Below are 21,928 nucleotides of genomic sequence, written 5' to 3'. Positions count from 1 at the left end.
TTATTACCATTAACATCAAGATGTAACCTTTACTTACTAGACACGAAGACAAGCTCTATTTTATGAGTATCTAAAAATACAGGCAATAGATAGGACTCTGATAAGCAAGTGCACAGCTTTGGTTCACATGCCATGTAAAAATCTAGAATCTGGCTTACTGATTCTGACACGTGCACAGAAAGCAGTGTTCTACAAGTGGTCAGGAGTCCATGGATGAGACCGTATTTCACGACACTACAAAACTGGGGTTACTCAGGTGCAAGACACCTCTGCAGAACACCCATACACTGAATTAATATTTACTAAACGTTCATTTATATTTAAGGTTCTCTGGAAATCAGAGATTGTAATCTGGTGATTGAAAGGTCTTAAAAATCCTACAGTCAGGTTGTGCCAAAGTTCCTAGTCCATATGGTAGGCCAAGATGACAAAGGAGGATTCTGCCTGCTTCAAATATATGGAAAACCTGAATAACATATACCTAACACCTTATTTTACAAAGAAAAACGTCAAAATCACGAGAAGTAAATCCCTGGGCCAGAACTGAAGATGGAACTCAGTCAGTAGAGAACATTAACGCTTGAACACTTGGAAGGCTATCAGAGTACAGTATGGCCTCAATGTCTAAGATTCTGATAATCTACAAAGAAAGGGGCACACAGACCACAGGACCCATGAACCTGGCCAGACAAAGCTGAGCTACCTGCTCTATTCTGGCAGTCACAAAGGGCTGCCCCTCAGTAAAACAACGTCTAGAAAATATTCATTTCCCACCCCTTAAGCTTTGCAAGGAAGCTTTTGTTTGGGAGAAGGAAGGAAGGAAGGAAGGAAGGAAGGAAGGAAGGAAGGAAGGAAGGAAGGAAGGAAAAAAAATAATTTACTTTTCTTAATGTTTGTTTATTTTGAGAGAGTGAATATGCATGTGCACACATGAGTGGGGGCGAGACAGAGAGAGAGAGAGAGAGAGAGAGAGAGAGAGAGAGAGAGACAGAGAGAGAATATCCCAAGCAGGCTCCATGCTCTCAGTGCACAGCCTGATGTGGGGCTCGATCTCACAAACCCTGAGATCATGACCTGAGCCTGTAATCAAGAGTTGGACACTCAACTGACTGAGCTACCCAGGCACCCCAACAAACAACATTTTTAAAGCCTCACCAATATCAAGTCAAAATCCCAAGACTACTCTTACAGGGAGGTATGGTATCCAAACACATAACATTCATGTAGCCTCAGGTTCCCTGTCCCAAAAAATAATACAAAGACTGGTCCAGAAGCAATGATACCAATGAAGCACGAACTGAAGCAAATGAAAAAAATGCCCTGGGTCTCCACATTCCTATTCACATTGGACTCCCATGGCAAATGACCCCCCATCTGACTGGCCCTCACAAAGTTTAAGACTAAACAAGAAAAAGAGAGATGGCCAACGCAAATGGCACAATCTGCGTCCAAGAGCTAAAAATAGTGGAAAGTCTGAAAGAGGCTTTGTATTGAAACAACTGCAGAATACAAAAACAGGATAGCATGAAAGGACAGCAGGTAAATTTGAAAAAATCTACTAGAAATTGCAAGACTGAAGGAAGGAAGGAAACGAGATATACACACACACACGTACACACAGACACACACACTATGTATTATGTATATACTGTACACGCACAAAAACACACATGCCTACAAACAAGTTCAAGTTCCATGCACTGAAAACAATTCTGTTAGGGGCATCTGGGTGGCTCAGCAGGTTAAGCTTCCGACTCTTGGTTTCAGCTCAGGTCATGACCCCACAGTTCATAAGATTGAGCCCCACAGCGGGCTGTGTGCTGACAGTGTGGACAGCCTGCTTGAGATTCTGTCTCCCTCTCTCTCTGCCCCTCCCACAATCATGCGCATATGCACACATGCTCTGTCTCTCAAAATAAATAAACTTAAAAAAAGAGAACAATTCTGTTTATAACAACATCAAACAAGAATAAAATACTTAAAAATACATTTACTAAAGTAGAAATCTTGTACACTGAAAACTATAAAACATCACTGAAAGAAATTAAGGGAGGCCTAAATAAATGAAAGCTATCCACGTACATGTATTTGGAAGGCAATACTATGAAGGCAGCAATATATCTCAAAACGATCTAAAAATTAAATGCAGTCCCTATTAAAGAAGTCATCTGGCTTCTTTGCAGAAATTATAAAACTTATCTCAATACGGGAAAGAACGGTCTTTTGATAAACAGTCCTGGGACAACTAGATATGCACATACAGCAGAATGAACTGAACCACTGCTTGAGAACACATTAACTCAGATGAATCAAACACTCAAATGTAAGCACTAAAATTATAAGTTATTAGGAAAAAAATAGGACCAAATCTTCAATACCTTGGATTAGGCAATATTTATCAGATATGACATCAAAAATATAAACAACAAAAAACATAAACTTAACTGCATCAAAATTTAAAACTTTTTGCTTTGAAGGACAATATCAAGCAAGTAAAAATACAAGTATTTTTCTCCTATTTCTGAATAAGAGAAAATTTTTATAGTAACTAGAATATATAAAGGGTATCGTAACCAGAATATATAAAGAAGAAAAGGATAAATAACCCAATTTAAAAATGAACAAAGGAGGGGCACCTGGGTCACTCAGTCGGTTAAGCGACCAACTCTTGATTTGCGTTCAGGTCACAATCTTGCATATTATTATGAGTTTGAGCCCTGTGTCGGGCTCTGCATGCTGACAGTGTGGAGCCTGATTGGGATTCTCTCTCTTTCCTTCTTTCTCTGCCTCTCCCCCGCTCGGTCGCTCACTCTCTCTCTCTCTCAAAACACGTAAACTTAAAAAAAAAATGTTTTTAAATGAACAAAGGATTTGAAAAGATGTTCAACATCATCAAATCATTAGGAAAATGCAAATCAAATCCAGAATAACATACTACTTCACAACCACTAGGACAGCTATAATCAAAAAGACAATAAAAAGTAATGTAAGGATGCCAAAAAAAGGGAACCCTCTCACATTACTGGTGGGATTGTAAAAGGGTCCACCTACTTTATAAAACTAAAAATTTCTCAAAAGGTTAAAATAGAGTTACCATATGACCCAGCAATTCTGCTCTCATGTATATACCCAAGGGAAATGGAAACATTTGTCCACTCAAAAACTTGTACATGAATGTTCATGGCAACATTATTTAGAATACCAAAAAGTAGGAACAACCCAAATGTCCACAAAGGGATGAATAGAAAAACCAAATACGGGACACCTGGGTGGCTCAGTCAGTTGAGCATTATCTGACTTTGGTTCAGGTCATGATCTCGTGGTTCATGAGCTCAAGCCCCAGCTGTGCTCAGCCTGTCAGCATAGAGCCTGCTTCAGATCCTCGGTCCCCCGCTCTCCTCCCCTGCTTGTGCTCTCTCTTTTTTAGAAAACAAAGAAAAACCAATGTGGTATATCTGTACGACGGAATATTATTCGACAACAAAAAAGAATGAAGTGCTGGGAAGTACTACAACATGGATGAAACTTGAAAACATTATGCTGGAGACACAGTAGCTCCGTGGTTTCTGAGGGGGAAGGGTGGGCAATTGTGGTGGTAACTCCTGATGGGCTCAGGATTTCCTTTCAGAGTGGTGAAAATGTCCTGGAATTAGACAGTGGTGATGGTCACGCGTCTTTGTGAATATGCTAAATGCTACTGAATTTTATAATTTAAAGGGGTGAGTTCTGTAGAGTGTGAATTATATCTCGGTTAAGGGGAAAAACTCAACAGGCCAATTCAATAAGATCAGACACAGCCAAAGAACGAATTCGTGAACTGGAAGGTAGTTTGGGTGGAAGCTGTAGAGAGTCCGCTAACAAGCAGGGTTTACTCCAACAGGATTTGGAGATTTGCCAGCAGAACAGTGTCTTGGGTTTGGCATCTCTCTATATCCTTCCTTGTACTAAACCTTGCCTCTTACTCCTGTCAGGTGACAGCACTCCGACTTTGACAAGAGTACCTGGCACAGCAATTCAGAGATGAGTTGCTTGAGAGGAAACTAAGAATTCTCCAAGTGGATGAAGTAACTTCCCACACAAACACGTGTGTGTCTTAAGTTCATACAAGAGCAAATAGTTGGTAGTAAATAGAAAAGGTAAAAGCACAACATGGCAAGACGGAAGGTGTAGCAACCTGAATAATGTTGTCCCCTCCCCTTCAAAGATACTTACATCCTGATCCCCAGAGGCTGTGAAGTGACCTGATGTGGGCAAAATGGATTCTGCAGATGTGATGGGACTAAGTCTCCAAAGGAGGAGAGATTCTGGATGTTTTGGGGGGGACTAAATGTAATTATAATTGTCTTTATAGGAGGAAGCAGAGCCAGATTTAACTACAGAAGGGGAGAAGGTGATGCAAGCCGAGACTAGAGCGATCCACTTTGAAGACGGAGACAGGGGCCCCAAGACAAGAACACAGGAGCTCCCAGAAGCTGAAAAAGTCAAAGATACAGATTCTCCCCGAGAGAGAGGCTCCAAGTGGAATCAGCTCGGCTGACACCTGGGCAGCCCAGTAAGACCCCTTTCAGACGTCAGGTCTCCAAAATGGTAAGAGAATAAAACTGTTGTTTTAAGCCACTACGCAGTACTTTATTACAGCAGCAACAGAAAACATACAGGAGGTAGGAGGGAGAACAGGAAGATTTGGTAATTCAGCCTTGACAGAGATAAAAGAAACTGACCCTAAAAACATACAAGGGCACTTAGAGTTGTTTCCCATCTTGCAAAGGAGGAAACTAAGGAGATACGGGTGAGAAGGATAATGAGTCAGGCGGGTGCAAAACAGTGTGGGCTGTCACGTATAGAAAGAAGCTACCCGAATACAACCAAAGCTAGAGAACCGAGTGTGTTACAAAACAGGATTCGGAAAAATTTGTAATGTGCAAGGAGTTTCCACCCCGCATCAATGCTAAGTAAGTTTTCAAGTAAGTACTTATTTGTTCATTCATTCAATGTATATTTATTGAGCACTTACTATATGTCAGGCCCTGTACTTAATCACATTCATAATGGTTACTCAAAACTTTTCCTATCAGAAGCACACTAGGAAGTGGATGCTATCACACTGTCTCAGCTAACTAGATAAACCAAAACATTATCTTGTGAAAGCATTTTTATTTTTATCACTGCTATTATGTAGTAAAGTGGATTACCTTTACTTATTTGAATGTGATCACTCTCCTTTAAAAGCTCTTTGTCTTGGCCTATTTGCAGACATTTTAAGCAGTTAAAATCCAAGTTTAAATAATACTTCACTACCCATTCATTTTCTGAGTTCTACGTTTGGAATTCATTTGCTCTGATTTTGACTTGGTTCTCCCTACGGCCAAACGTCACTCACTGTTCTTTCTCGAAAATAAATATAATTGAATATTTCAACTAGAGATTGCCTAAATATCATCCAGTCCAACTCCTCAATTTACAGATGTCATAAATAAGACTCAGTTGGTTATTTTTTTTAATTTTTTTAAAAATTATTTATTTTCAGAGAGAGACAGCATGAGCAGGGGAGGGGGAGGGGGAGGGGGAGGGGGAGGGAGGGAGGGAGGGAGGGAGGGAGGGAGGGAGAGAGAGAGAGAGAGAGAGAGAGAGAGAGAGAGAGAGAGAATCCCAAGCAGACGCACACTGTCAGCACAGAGCCCAAAGTGGGGCTTGAATCCATGAACCATGAGAACATGATCTGAGCCGAAATCAAGAGTCTGATGCTCAATGCACTGCACTGAGCCACCCAGATACTCCAAGACTTGGTTGGTTCTAATAACTTGTCCATGCCTTTAGCTCTACTTGGCAGGCCCAGGTCTGGACTCAGGCCTCCTGTCTCCCTATCCAGGGCTCCGCAGCAATCACAGGCTGTTTGCTATCAAACACAGAGTTCTAAGTGCAGGGACTCTCCTATTTTAATTAAACTCCTCAGGTTATTGCCATATGAAAACCCTGGCAACTTGTCTTTTTAAAGAACTAGACATTTAACTTAAAACAAATAGAGGGGTGCCTGGGTGGCTCAGTCGGTTAAGCATCCGACTTCGGCTGAGGTCATGATCTCACTGTTCCCAAGTTTGAGCCCCAACATCGGGCTCTGTGCTGACAGCTCAGACCCTGGAGCCTGTTTCAGATTCTGTGTCTCCCTCTCTGTCTCTGCCCCCCTCTCTCTCTCAAAAATAAACATTAAAAAATTAAAAAAAAAAAAATAACACAATACAAACCACACACAATGAAAACAAGTTACATTATCTGCACAAAAAGAAGTTGAGTTTTTTTACATTTGCATCACACATATTTCATGCAGCTGATTTTCGACTACTGAACAGATAAAAAAAAGTTAAGCCTCAATATGAGGGGAAAAAAAAGAAAATGCAAACTATAACAATAAGGATAGCATTTTTAACCTATCATATCAGAAAGTGTTTTTTATCTTTGCGTTTCCAGAATAGGAAGAAATGTTCAGTCTTCACACAAGGGCAATGGAATGGAAATAGATACAACTTCTCCAGAGGGCAGTTCGGGTGTGCATAGCAATGTCTTTATAACATGCAAACAACCTTTTAACTCAGCGGTTTCACCTATGGCCATTTCTTAAGGAGAAAAATAGAGTTACGAGTGATGATTAATCCAGAAGGACATCAAGAGATTGGAAATACCCTAAATGCTCAACAGTGGGTGATTGGTAATCACGATATACCCGTGCAATGTAATAATGTGTTAGATTGTTAAAAATCACATACTAAAAGAAGATTTAATGTTACTTAATCACATACTAAAGAAGATTTCTGACATTAAAAATGATGAATTAGTGACAAAAAGCACATCGTAACATAAGATGTTGTATGATCACAATGTTTAATCTAAAGGTACCAATGCACCAAGACCATAAAAAACACATCCAAAATGTTAAGGATGGGTTTTTTTCTTTGTGCTTTTCAGTATTTATACATTTTCTAAGATAAATGGACCTTTTTTCCTCCCATCAGACAGAGGAAGAATTTAATCAGCGTTATTTTTAAAATCTTGTTCCTTTAGGGGCACCTGAGCAACCGACTTTGGCTCAGGTCACGATCTGTTTGTGAGTTCGAGCCCCGTGTTGGGCTCTGTACTGACAGCTCAGAGCCTGGAGCCTGCTTTGGATTCTGTGTCTCCCTCCCTCTCTGTCCCTCCCCCACTCATGTTCTGTCTCTCGCTGTCTCAGAAATAAATATTTAAAAAATAAAAAAATAATAATAAAAAAAATAAAATCTTGTTCCTTTAACATTCCCCAATTCCAATATCCCCTCACTGTTCAGGGAATCTTATTACTAAAACTATGAGACTCCCCAAGGACTCCTCAGCTGTGATCACCAGCATCTGGACAATCCTGCAGGACTTCCTCCCACACCAGGAAAACCAATTAAAACCAGAGCAGAAAGCCCCTCTTTTGGGTGACTGCGTCATTTCCTGCCTGTCCTGGGCACTGAAACCCACTTGACTATTAATGATCTTGAGCACTGCTCTCAGACTTCTGGACTCAACGCAAATTCTGAAAGTTTCCTCACACCCCAGCTGAGTTCAGAAACTCTGCTCCTTCCCACTCCCCCACCACCAATTCTGTCCAAGGACGCTTTCCACTAGCATGTGATCTCTTAGGCCAGTGCTTTCCAAACTGGGAGCTGAGACCCATTAATGGTTATTGAAAATCGATGTAACAGGTCCTAACCAGCCCTTTTTTAACCATGGTAAAAGTTGTTCTTTAACGTCAAGCAGCCTCCCTGCATTCAACTGTTTTTACTTCCTCCCTCTGGAATACCACACAGATAGTCTACCGCTGGCCACAGCTGGTTTTAAGCTGCCAGGAAAGTAAACGTACTAGTCTAGAAAGATATTTATGACACTTTGTTGAGTAAACACCATGGACGACATTATCCCATTTCTGTAAATAATCAGAAAATAAATATATCGAGAGAATATTTGACTTACAGAAGGGTATTCAACAAAGGCATAAAATGGTTAATCTCTTGGTATGTGGAGGTGTAAGAGCTTATTTTCTCTTTATTTTTAATTTCTTCTATATTAAACATGTATTACTTGTATGATTTAAAAGTGTTATGACCATTATGGTATTTATTACTATTACTCTTTCTACACGAAGTGCTCTCTTAAGGCCTCTGTGTCATTTGTGGCTCCCGAGTTTAACTGGGTAAAAGAGGAGACAGAGACAGATGTCGGCATTCTTTGATGCTGAATCTTGTAGGTCTTTAAGACCTGTATTTACCAAAAGCCCTGGTGTGGAGAACTTGTGAGTGGATACCACCTAAATAAATGATCACCAGGTCACTAGACAACCCCAGCGTAGGAGAGAATACAGATGGGGACAAGGTCAGGCGGGGTGGGGTGGAGGGGATAAAACCCAGGCTCAAACTGCAACTCTGCTCTGACAAGTTACTTTTCTCTTTCAAGCGTCAGTTTTCTTATCTGTGAAATGGGGATAACACAATGAATCTTTACAAACCAATGCCTTTCATGGCACCTGGGTGGCTCAGTCAGTTAAGCATCCAACTCTTGATTTTGGCCGAGGTCATGATCTCAGGGTTCATGAGATTGAGCCTCATGTCAGGCTCTGCGCTGATAGTGTGGAGCCTGCTTGGATTTCTCTCTCTCTCTCCCTCTCTCTCTCTCTCTCTCTCTCTTTCTGCCCCTCCCCTGCTCTCTCTCTCTCAAAATAAATAAACTTAAAAAACAAAAAGAAGCCTTTCATTAATGACACCAAGGAAATCAAGAAGGGAAGGCCAAAAGAAACGGTTGTGTGTGCCTGTCACTGTTTAAACGTTTGAAACAGAAATTTTTTAAGTGCAGAAAAGGAGGAAACAGCTACCCTCTGAGAGAGGGAAAGGAAGGTGGAAGCAGAGCCAGGGGTGGGTGAGCAGCACAAGTTGAAGCTACGGACTGCCCTGGAGGCAAGCTCGGCCCAGAGCTCTGGAAAATGCTTACGGGGGCTTCCTGCAGACAATTATCAGATCGCATCCCAAACCCAAAGTGATGCTACAATTATCTAAGGATCTACCATAGATAAAGCACTGTCCTCACAAGCAGAGAAGACGAGGGAAGTGGAAAAAGAGTTTAGTGTCAAAGTTCAGACCAAGTATATCAAGATTCCAAAATATAAAGAGCCATTTGGGACATAAGCTTCAGGATGGACATTTAAAAGCTACCTGGGCACATGCTACTACTATCTGGGAAACCAGGGAAGCTTCCTGGGAATGAGGGCAATTCTGCTACACCCTAAAGCCACAGTAGAGTTGCAGCAGGTGGTCAAAAGATGGATCTGAATTCCAGAGAGGGAACGGCACAGGGACCCAAAGGCACCAGTATGTCTCGGTGGGAGGAGCCCACTGAGGCTAGTGTAAGATATCTGCTGAGGAGTAATACTACCAACAAAAACTATTATTAACCATGAGTCAGGGGTACTAAAATAAGGGGCAGTGAAAGAAAATGTGGAGGACTCAAATGTCAGGGTGACCTTCTAGACGAGTGGGGATGCACGAAACATTCTCCACAGGGATGCCATTAGGTGAATTTGGCTGGATGTATGAGTCCAATTTGCAGGGAGAGGGACTGCAGGCCAGAGGTCAGGAGACTATGGCCACAGTCCAGATCCTGACAGCTACAGCTGGCGCAGCTGAAGGCACGCAGGAGAATGGCTAGGTGCGAACACACAAAAAAAACAAGGATGCAATCTTATTAGCCAGTCCCAGGATAGTTTTCAAACTCTAGTCTCAACACAAGCACTAATATCTGCATGAAAAGAGTGGGGAGATCACCTCTAGCTATTGACTTCTTATTCTGGTGTTCAATGGATACCATGCCCCATTCCACCAAAGAACAGCATCCTATCCTGAAAGAAGACAGTGCTGAAAGGGAAAATGATGATCCTAAGACAGAAACATTGAAAATCTAAAACTCCAATTTGCCATATGAGCCTCAAAAATTGTTCAGAGCACAGCACTGTATACTATCAACCCTAGACTGATGGTTCTGACCACACTTAAGGACAAAATTATAAACTCTACAGAGAATTTCTTTTCCCTTGAAATATTTTCTCTCCTCCAGGGAACATCGTGGCCCTGTTCAGACCTAGTAACGGTCCAGAAACCCCAGGTCATCTTAATTTTCTTGCCTCAGGTGACAGGAGACAGAGCAGCTGAGGGTAATGTTTCCTACCACTAAGAGGGGCCACTAAAGAATGTCAGCTGGAGGTTTCAACAAGCAAATCTTATTTCGTAATCAGGAGAAGGGAGATACAAGGGGGGAGAAAGGGGAGAACGGAAGGCACACCACATAAAATAAATGATGGTTTTTTAATATACGGAACTAAGGGTGCAACAACACTATTAAGAAGGAGACGAAAGGCACGAAAGGGTGAGAACTACATTCTAGTTCCAAGGAACCATCTGTGTGCCCACCACAAAATGCAGCCACTCATCTTTGTTCCCACCCGGAAAAAAGCACCATGCACAGCAGAGGCCTCTGGGAAAGGCTAGCACATCCCTGGCACCCAGGAAGGGTAAAACAAGGACGTTTTTCTCCTAGAGAGTTCTTCCTAAGTCAAGTGAAGAAGAAATGCTTCCTTTCAACTACTCAACAGCCCAGTCTGCTGTGAAGCTCAAAGCCCCCTTGGAAAGCTCCAAAGATGTATGGTGAATCACTCACGAAGACAGTGAACGATGAGCTGGTCCACATACATAATTTTCTAAGTAAATTTACTTCTTCCACCCTGAGAACCCTGACAACGTTCAAACTTTTAACCATTTTGAAAGATGAATTTCTTCAAAATATATTAGATTGAACCACATAAAATTAGCATTTTTGTAGGACAAAACTGGTCAAAAAATAACAAATTCATATGTTTCAATCATAGTACATGGCTTCCAACTTCTTTCACAGCAGGAATAGGCAAATTTTTTCTCAACAGGACAGATCGCAGATAGTTTAGGCTCTGAGGGCCAAGAGGCAAAGTAGATTATGTAGGTGCTTACATACCCATTTAAAAATATAAAAACAATTGTCAGGTCCTACAAAAACAGGTGTAGGCTGGATTTGGCCCATGGGCTAGTTTGCTGACCTCTATCTTACAGTGTATGAGGGTAAATTTTTTCTGATGTTCACTATGAAAACTGCTAGTTTTAGGGTAACATAATAATGCTGTTGGAGGGTACTAAAGTATACGTGTAAAAGCTGTTTATCCCCCCGCTGTGGGCTGTTATCGCTGGTGGTTGGTCTGAATCTCTGCTCTGTTGTCAGCTCTCCCTTCCTCCACTGCTTCTAACAACGTAGCTTATATTTTAGAAGCAATGGTCTGGGGGAGGGTTTGAGGGCAGTTCTAACTTTTCTATGAAGAAAAACATGGAGGTGTACAAGGAAATGGGACTTGATATGAATAAACATTGAAAAGAATATGGGAGCAAAGGCACTCTGGGAAATTACCCCAAGCACACCCCTGATTTGAAGCCAAAATTCCAGAGGTCCAAAGGAAGCAACAAAAGCAAATAAATATGTAAACAGCTGGCCCAAACCTGAAAGTCTAAATGGGGCAAAAAATAAGTTTAAGACAAACTCTCCTTTATAGAAATAGGAGAGATTATTAAAGGGGCAATAATAATTTTTCTCCTAAATTAATCTAAGATAGAGACAAACAGGAAAAGGCCACAACAGTAGCCATTCCTGAAAGACTATAATTGGAAAAACAAGTTTTGTGAGACACTGAAAGTCATCGCTGAGGGAATCAGGAGTTTCCTCCTTTGGAGAATGCTAACAAATAAAGAGTCACGGGCTCTCTCCTTAACACGTATTCAACAACGCCATGCCCAGAGGACTTCTCTTCTGGGTCCAGGAATTTTTTTACTCAAAAGAATTGTAAAAAGCAGTGGGAAATGATTTTAATTTATGGCACTCCTACTGTTTCAAATGTTATATATTGTGATGAAAGGGAAAACTTAAAAAAAAAAACAAACCCTATCTATGAGCGGATGCATTGAAACAGAAGAGAGAGACTACTGCTGATACATACTTCTGGCTTTCTATGGCCACTGGATTAGAAAAAGCCTAATTTAAATAACATTTCCCATCATTCAATATTAAAAACGTACCCTAGAGCAACGCATCCTCCTGCATTTCTAAACACTTTCATTTAAATGTTACAAACCTTTACTGCAATAGTCTACAATGAAACTTAAAGGAAAAAAGAAGAGGGACCAATCCCATACGTACATGAGCTGCCTGGGTGACAGTGAGCCTCCGGGTACCGTCTGCCCATAGCGACCAGTCAGCACATTAGCAGGGGCCTCGGCAGTTTCCAAGTACTCAGGAAAGACTGAGATGGTTAGCTGTCATGAGGGATGGGGGTGGGGGTGGGGGTGAGACAAAAAAAAAAAAAAAAAAGTAGAAACAAAACAGATTTAGGATAATGACTGCATTTTTTTTCATTAAAATGCTAATGATGACCACAAATTTCCAGCTAACCACATTTATGAATTATTCATAGTCACATGCAAGATGAAGTCCCCCTGTCACTGCAGGCGCACACAGAGCCTACTGATGGTTAGCATGTGGCCCCTGTAATAAGTGGGACAGAAGTGCAAGTCACTGCAAGTCTATCCATCAGGGCTAGCCCTCCCTGGCCCTCTTCAGAAGACCAGGCAATCCCACCCACATTTTGTTGGTGTTCCCCTCAACTCTTCCTTAAAGTCAAGGAACAACTCTAGCCTGGTTCTTTGTTGTGACATCTGAACTAATATCCTGTAAAAACTCTAAAAGCTTGAGAGAAAAAAAGAAATCTGCTGTACTGGGTAGAGAAGACATCAGACTGATTTTTTAAGAAAACTTTCCATTGAAGTATTACATAAATATAGAAAGAGTACACATACCATTAAGTAAACAGCTCAATGAATTTTCCTAAACTGAACACACCAGATCAAAACCTAGAACATTATCAGCACCCCAGAAGCCCCCTTCATGTCCCCTCCTGAAGTCAACTGAATGCAAAGATTACTTCTGCTCATTTTTGTAGACATCACATTGATTTGCTGTCATTATTAATTTCTCATTTAAAAAATATACACTGAACACTCCTATATGCCAGGCACTGAAATCCATAACCCTCTGATATTAGAAGAATATTAGAATTAGAGGAATAAAGACAAACCTAGTTACAGCAAGGTTGTAGGTAAGAGCATTGGGATGTTGGAGGCAATAGATGAAATGACAATAATGCTGTAGATAAAACAGCTGGGAAGGCTCTTTACTGAGAATGGGTTGACATGTAAATTGTTTGACAACCTAGATCTTGAAAATCTTGGTTTCTCACTCATGCTACCCTCCAAAATTGAAGCAGCCCAACCCTGTTTTAAGGTAAATAAACACATACACCAGTGCATATCAGGACGGATAGGGGCATCTGTGAGGCGAGCACATCGATAGTAGAACTTAGCAGTATGAAAAAGCATCTTGTAAGTAAAACATCCAGAAGAACGATCTGCCTAAAATGACCTTTGGCTTGGGGTGCCAACATTGCCAAAGGTTTACATAAGTTTCATTCAGTGAAACCAGTACCCACCATCTCACAAGGCTTCAGAAGATGCTTCAATTCAAAGACCCCTCCAAGCATGACCAGGTGAATAAAAATGAAGAGTCAGACATTTGAAAATAAAGACAAGGAAAGGGAGTACAGTTGGCCATGGCTCCTGCCTCTGAGATTGCCCAGCGTAATGCTTCTTCAGACAGCAGCAACGCCATCCCCCTCAGGCTCCTGTCCACTTTCCACTTCAGGTTCTGGCAAATTCAGAAGTGCGGGAAGTGACTTAGTTCTTGGAAAGCACTCCAATAAATACACAACAGCAACGTTCATTAGAAAGTCTAATGCAACGGAAAACACCTTAAAAAGTAGATTTTATGTTTTGTAGGCAGATTTTGTGATTTCAAAAGCTGTAAGGCTTCCAGAGCTGGTCTATTCTGTTACCATGAACATCTCCAAGCCATCTTTGGAAGATGGCTGAATTTCAGAATTCTAGATAAACATGTCACTGTCATTAAGTCAGCCAGGATGGACATGGTTCCAAAGAGATCAGAAACCTAACTGGGCCATTCCTCTTTGCATCCCCAGGGCATAGGATTCATAGCAAGCAGTCAACAAGTATGGAATAAATCGACAAGCCAGTACATAAGTCAAGAGCTCTCACAACTAAGAGGTAAAGAGGCTAATTAAATGGTGAGAACAGGAATAGTCTATTCCTTCTTTTCTCAACCTAATTGACTCAAAGCCAAGCTGCAAATCAGACTCAACTGCATTTACTCTCCTCCTCACAGAAAAAATCTTTATGAACTCATAAATGCATATAGTGTGGTAAGTAAGAGGATTCAGAAAAAATGAAATTATGAAAAACAGGATGCCTCATAAATGGGAAAATAGCTAGGTGCGAACATTTTGAGCATGCAAAGGAATAGAAATTGCCCACTTTACATCTGTCTGCCTTCTTTGTTACCCTTCTGTGTGAAGGACAGGACGTCATTACTCTAACAGCATGGTGCCTCTCCTCCCAGATGCTCATTCACACAGCAACCTACTCAGGTTCAACCCACTGGGGCAACAGATAGTAATGAGATAATCAAGTCTGGCTTCCTTGAAAATCCAGAAAATTCACTCACTACAGGTCTATGTTTTTGTCCCTAATATATATTTATATTATTCATCATTTCGTGTCTTTTACAACACATAAGCTCTGTGGTATCACTGATCCTACTGAACACATTTTACACATTATACGGCAGCACGCTCTGGTACTGTCTGGAAATAACTTTAATGATTAAATTTCCCAAAGCCAGGAAGCGTGGGTTGTTGCTGTTTTTTGTTTTGTTTGCTTGTTGTTGTTGTTGTTGTTGTTTTTTTAGTAGGTATTATGGGACATTTTTCTGACTGTAAAAAAAAAAACTCAGTCCTAAAAACATCAAATCTGTTTCTGCCCATCTGATCAGCCAATACCCCAAGAAGGAAACAAATCTTTGAGACTACCATTCTTTTTCCTATTTTTAAGAATACTAAGAAACCAAGAGGAACAATGCACTATTCACTCGAATGCAGGCCATTGAGGGGAGGAGAGGGATATTTATGCCTGTCCACAAAATGTTTAGTGTGCAACTTTTTAATTACTATATTTATGGGACTATCCATAATATATTCACTAACACAAATGCTCTACAGGGCCATTTATCCTCAACAAATACATTAATGTTTCCCTCCTCTTCTACAAACCCTTATTATGCTGATGTGAGGCAAAAATGCCAAGAATTCTCCCCAAAATAAACATTTCATGTCAACAACCACTTGCTCCACTATGTCCCTTGTTAACTATTTTATGATATTGTAGCATCTCTACTTAAGTATTTGCTGCTATTGACCTAAAAGACAAATCTGTAAACAAAATGTTAAAAAAAAGACTTTGTTTAATGAGCCATTTTTTGATAAGAAAGCTGGTGCAAGCTACTAAAAAAAATTGGTTATGCTCCTCACAAATATTCTATAACTCATTATAATTCTCTGCCTCACTATGCTGTTATAATACTATATAATTTCTGCTTTTTAGAAACCGCAAGGAGGAAGAAGATCTTGAGAATGATCAAGATTTTCATAACAGTTGAAGGACTGACTACCCATCTAAGTAATAAAATGGGTTTAGCTTCAACCGTACTGGATTAAATTTTTTTTCTAAAATGTAATGCCTTCTCGGAACATACAGAATATAATTAATCTTTGGTGACATGGGATCATCAGTATGACTACCAATTATCTTGCTCCGTTGGAACATGAAAACACTGAACTAAAGGAGCTGGCTCAGGGGATACTGGGCAGAGGCTGAGTTTCTACGGCCATGACCAGAGCTGGCAGGATCGGAGTTCCTCCCAAAGCCAACAGGACACTCTGAGAATCAAAACTAAGATTGCGGAGTTTCAAACATCAAGGAAAGTACAGGTATAAAAACACCCTGGAGAGCTAAAGGTGAAATCCAAGTTACAGATCCAGGTCTAGAACCGAGCAGAGTCAGGATCCTAGAGGAAGAAAAAAATCAATGGAATAGAGGGAGAGGGTGCAATACTGGTTTTGTGCGCACTGCTGGTAAATGGAACACACCTGCCTATGAAGGCCAGTGGCAAGACAAGCTTCGGAGGCACAGAGGGCTGTCTGCTCTTCTACTCAAAGGCGGCTGACTGCTCTGCTCCAGGAGACACTTTGGCTGCCTTTCATATCCTTATCTCCTCGCCCTCGCCCCAGCCCTCAAGAGTCAAGTCTCATTGCGGTCAGAGTAGGAACCTTTCCCTTTCTCAAGTCAGCTATGATTTTGGAAACCAAATAAAATTTAGAAGAGAATGAAACTTAAAATACCAAACTCCAGATAAGGTGTGAAGGGCACAGTGCACAGACTCTGAACCCATACTTGGGCAGCTGAGATGTCTTCTTTGTTTATTCCTTGGTTCTTACAGAATGCAAATAGTAGGGCTCATTTGAAGTCAGTTAGTACAAACACAGCCAGGCCTAAAACATGCCCTGGGGTGATATTTGTAAGTTGACTACTGTTATTTAACAAGGACTTCTTCTACAGAGATCCAATAAGCCAAGTATCTAGAAACACAATGGAATTAATTGCTCTGCCGTGAAGCGTCTGTGGGGATGTGGGAATAAACTCAAGGGTTGGATGAATGAGGGTTTTGCCACTGGAGAATTAAGTGGTTGGGGGCAAGTCGATTACCCTGTATGCCTCATCTGTAAAATGGGTTAATGATACCTACCTTGTAAAGGTGTGAATAAGAACAAAATGTACAGCTCAGATGATATCAACAAATGTAAATTAAACCTTAATTAAGTGGAAGCACCGCACAGAAGCCCCTATGACACACAGATCTTTATTTAGAGCTGAGAAAGTCATCTGCCTTGTGGTTTCCACCCAATTCTTGCCAACTCATATGATAAGATTCCTTCCCCAAATTATTTTCAGCAGAACTTTTGGTTTATAAAATGTTTTTAACTTAACTGCTTAAATAAGAAGTATAAGTACTACTGCATTTTCAGATTTTAAAAAAACCTAGAACGTAACCCCTCCCCCCCCCATTATGGTATTCTCAATGTGTTTCTTTCTGAACGTTTTCTTATCTGAGTTAGTTCTTTTCTCTTTTTCCCATTTTTTTCTTTTTTGAGTCTTTTTGGATCTTTCTTCTCTAAGTCAAGGCTTGCAGAAACAGTAATTAACATCTTTATGTTATTCAGAAGTTTATAAAGCACTTTCAAATACATTACTTTATTTCCCTTAAATTACTTCCACTTGCTTCTCTTTAGTTTCCCTTGCCCCACTTTCTAAAACACAGGCAGAACTTTCTAAAATCAGCAAAGTAGCAATTTTTACCTTTCCAACTGCCAACACATTAATACACAATACTTTGTACAATTGTCTAAAGTATACAGTATACCTAAATCCTAACACATCCAATTCTTCTTATGAGCAATTTTTTTTTCTCTGCAGTGATGATCTTTTGAAGTTAATATACAGCAAGAATTATGTAAATGTACTGACATCTTAAAATAAGACAGGTGAATGAATCTCTTTAGGAATCATCAAAAATAATAAATGAAAAATAAAAGGTGAAAAATGCAGAAAGATAAGGTTCTTGTTTCAGCGTTCAGTAAAATTTCCATTATCTATCTTATCAGAGCTATTTTTCTCCGAGCTCTGCATTAAATAATCTGATTCTTAAATCTGTGAAAACCACAGGGGATGTGCCCATCTCATTAAAAAAGATGATCTTTTGAGTCATGATAATGAGAAAGAGCATCTATTTTTGGTTTTAAGGACAGAAGTATTTCCTGCTTGTTGCTCAGAGGCAGTGACACTTCTAGTAAGCTTTAGCACAAAACAGATGCCTAGCACTCTACCTATCGTGATGAAAACAAGAACCTTCGAACAGAATGTTTCCTCTCTGAACTTCTATATGCTCTCAGTCTTGATTTATCAACAAAGAACATGGAGCGCTTGAAACAGGAAAATATTAATTCTATCATGTGAAGGTAAACATTATTTTGTTTTTCGAAAAAAAGATGTTCTAAACTCTAGATTAGGAGTAAGATCAGATTCCCTGATACTCATTCAAATCCTGCAGGACACAAAACCTTTAAAATTTGAATTAGCTTCCTCTTTGCTTTACAGTGACTGACTAGGCCCATAATAATTTTACAATCTTTGCTATACCTTAATAATATGTTAAACATTGTAAAAGAAAAAAATCACCCGCTACTGTGAAAATGGAAGTACTATTTAAAGACAAAGTTGAAAGAGAGATTATATACGGTCCAGATTCTGCTATGGTGTTTACATGTCCAATAATGTAAGCTCTGGCACATTATAAACGCTCCCACATTTCATAAGAGGGAGTGATTTTACCCTAGAAATGGAGAAGATGTCATGGTCTAATGTTGTTCTGTACAATCTACAGAGATAACTCATAAAAATGCAGTGTCCTGCACAATACAAGTGGGACCACATAGAAAAGAATGTTTTTCCACCTTGGACACAACTCAAATCAAACTAGTACAAAATCCAAGAAAGACTGAACCAAGTGAGATTAAGGTTATGGAAAAGCATAGAAAGTGGAAGTTATTTCTTTACAATGTTGAAAGTGTATATGGGGCACCTGGGTGGCTCAGTCGGCTGAGCTTTGGCTCAGGTCATGATCTTGTGGTTCGTGAGTTCGAGCCCCACATCGGGTTCTGTGCTGACAGCTCAGAGGCTGGAGCCTGCTTCAGATTCTGTGTCCTCCTCTCTCTCCGCCCCACAGAGCTTGTGCTCTGTCTTTCTCTGTCTTTCAAAAATGAATAAACATTAAAAAAAAGAAAGAAATTGTATGTTATTTTTGTGACTGGGTTTGAGGTCACGCTTAGAATTTATACTTTAGAGATAACTGAGCCTTTTTCCTGTTATCTACTCAAATCAAGAAAGGGTGACAACTAGCTCATTTTGACAATGAGTACATAACAGGAAAAAGGCTCCATTTTTGGATGAAACTGAAAAGTATAATAAATGGAATCCAACTTGGAATAACCAAATAAACTTTTCTTTAATGGACCAGACAACCATGAATCCAAATTGAAAGGCCAGATATCAAAAGTTCACTAACAGGGATTTTCAGTTGTACGTGGTAGATTACAATCATGTGCTTAACTCTATTCCCTCTAAAATGCCACTAAATGACACTTAGCAAGAGGCAAGATATACATATAACAAGAAAGAGAATGGAAGAGAAGAAACTTAATGGGAAAAAATTCTGGAAAATAGAAATCAGATGGGCCAATGATGAGTAAATTTGCAATGCAAGGACAGACAAAACTTAAATGTCTACAGACAGAACCGTCATGAAGAAGTAAGCCAAAATGGGTTACTTAGGAACCTTAGGAAAGTGCAAATTCAGGCACAGTTTCATCAAAAGTCCAGGCTGGATGGAGAGGGCAGTGTGGAGATGCCACTGAAAACCAGAGTACTGCTTGCAAGACGTTTTAAGGAGCAAACTTCCAGATCCTTCCTCCACCATGAAGCCTGTCAACTATCTCTCCCTCCATCTCAGGTTTGCTCCTTGCAAAAGTTAAACCCAAGAAGGTCTGGACTCAGGACACTAGGAACAATGACCTAGTAGAGACATCACACTGAAAGAGAGGACTGAGTGAAAGTGGACACTCTGAATGGAGAGATCCACAGCCCCTTCCCTTGCTGGGTTTCTACAGCACCGGCCACATAGGAAATTAGAAGACTTTTCTAGAGAAACTAACCAGCCCGAGTAAAGAGATCTACTGTTACTAAAACTACAGACAAAGGGGGCTTCTGAAAAGAAAAAGCCATCCAATAGTAAGACCACCAGTTGACAAGAGAGAGAGCTTGTCAACTTGTTCATGCAGAGAACTTCCAATCAGTTTTCAGTGTCTCCACGTAGATCAAATGGACAGCAATCACCAGACATGTGATGAAGAGTCTAACATGACAAACAGAAACTTTAAAAAGAAACAGAGTCAAAGCTAGAAGCTTTGGAAACTTCATATATACATTATTAACTCCGATGGGTAAAAGATATTGCATCCATAAAGCAAAAAAGAAGAGGATGCTATAAAAATAGAAATATTGAGTGAACAGGAAAGAATTCTTAAAAATTCATATTATGATCATAGATATAAAAAAATCCATAGAATGGTTAGAAAATAATAAAGGAAAATGCACCCTGGAGTAGAAGAAAAAATAAAAAACAGAGGTCAAAAAAAATTTTTTAACAATAAACTGAAGGAAAAATACAGAAGTTCCAGCATTTGACAAGTAAGGGTTCCAAAAAAGAAAGAATACAAAAAACAATGGGAAGAAAATTATCTTCCACCACCCCCCGCAAAATCTTCACAATAAATGAAAAAAGTTACAAAAACAAGGCACGTTATGATGGATTCTCAGAATATTAGGAGACTAAAAGAAAAGACTCTAAAGGCTTCCTCCCTCCACTCAAAAAAGTCACATGTAAAATAACCAGAAACAGAAAAGCTTCCAACAATTCAATAATAAAATTGGAAGCAGACAAAATGGAATGAGGTCTCCAAAACTCTCAGGGAAAATAATTTCCAACTTTATATTCTATACCAATCATGTATGAGGAGAGACTAAATGATATTTTCACACTTGCCAGATCTCAAAAAAAAAAAAAAATACATCATACACACTCTTTCTCAAGAAGCAACTGGGCAATGTGCCTCCGCAAAAGAGAGACAAAAGCAAGGGAGATACCACCCATCCAGGTCAATTGAGAATTCCCAACATGATAGTAAAAGAAAATTCCAGGTCCACAGCTGTGCATAAGATCTCAAGAGTAAAGTCCAGAATGGAGCACGCAAGCAGAAGGTTCTGGAAAAAAATGTCATACACACATATGTGCACATGTAAGAACTGAGAGACAAAAGCTGTTGTGTGTGACCTTATTTGAGAATTTGGGGATGAATAAGTGAATCAAAAAAAGGAACTTAAGTATGCTGCACATAACAGAATATAAAGTCATAGTACACTGCATAGCTTAGCTGTGAAAAATATTTATAGTGAAAGTAAGCTGAGATACAACTATCTTAGAGAGTGAAGGAGAATAAAACAAAGCTAACTCCTAAAAACAAAACAAAACAGAAAACCCCAGAGCTAACTCCTTAACTTCCTTCATAGGAATTCAATGTTTAATGTGCAAAATTGAAAAAAAAAAAAAAAAAGAAATATCAATATGAATGTATTAATTAACTATATGGAAGTAAATATAAGAAAAAGAGCTGGGGGGCCCTGGGTGGCTCAGTCGGCTAAGCATCTGACTTCGGCTCAGGTCGTGATCTCGCAGTTTGTGGGTTCGAGCATCAGGCTATGTACGACAGCTTGGAGCCTGGAGCCTGCTTCAGATTCATGTCTCCCTCTCTCTCTGCCCCTCCCCTGCTCGCACTCTGTCTCTCTCTCTCTCAAAAATAAACGTTACTAAAAAAAACATTTTTTTTTTTTTTAAAAAGAAAAAGACCAGGGCGCCTGGGTGGCTCAGTCGGTTAAGCAGCCGACTTCGGCTCAGATCATGATCTCGCGGTCTGTGAGTTTGAGCCCCGCGTCGGGCTCTGTGCTGACAGCTCAGAGCCTGGAGCCTGTTTCAGATTCTGTGTCTCCCTCTCTCTCTGACCCTCCCCCGTTCATGCTCTGTCTCTCTCTGTCTCAAAAATAAATAAACGTTAAAAAAAAAATTTTTTTTTTTTAAAAAAGAAAAAGAAAAAGAGCTAACTGAATGGAAAGTAATTGCCTTTCAGAAGTGGAAAATGACCATGCAAATAAGCAGGCAGGAA

General features: G+C 40.0%; 1 protein-coding gene across 9 annotated transcripts in view; it reads right to left on the bottom strand.

Annotated features, from left to right (window-relative positions):
• The window catches only part of APBB2 (amyloid beta precursor protein binding family B member 2), a 383,779-nt gene that overhangs the window by 227,585 nt on the left and 134,266 nt on the right, over positions 1-21,928 (bottom strand). For 7 of the 9 annotated variants that reach the window (XM_058722766.1, XM_058722767.1, XM_058722758.1 and 4 more), the window contains one exon: positions 12,274-12,389. The exons of 1 other annotated variant lie outside the window; for it this stretch is intronic. In XM_058722766.1, coding sequence (XP_058578749.1) covers positions 12,274-12,319 — 46 coding nt within the window. In that variant the 5' untranslated portion in view covers positions 12,320-12,389. Of the gene's footprint in view, positions 1-12,273; positions 12,390-21,928 lie in introns of those variants that run through there. One more of the 9 variants, XM_058722764.1, reaches the window with a different exon arrangement.

This window comes from Neofelis nebulosa, chromosome 3, assembly GCF_028018385.1.
Source record: "Neofelis nebulosa isolate mNeoNeb1 chromosome 3, mNeoNeb1.pri, whole genome shotgun sequence".
Lineage (NCBI taxonomy): Eukaryota > Metazoa > Chordata > Mammalia > Carnivora > Felidae > Neofelis > Neofelis nebulosa.
This window is presented reverse-complemented; position numbering and strand designations above follow the sequence as displayed.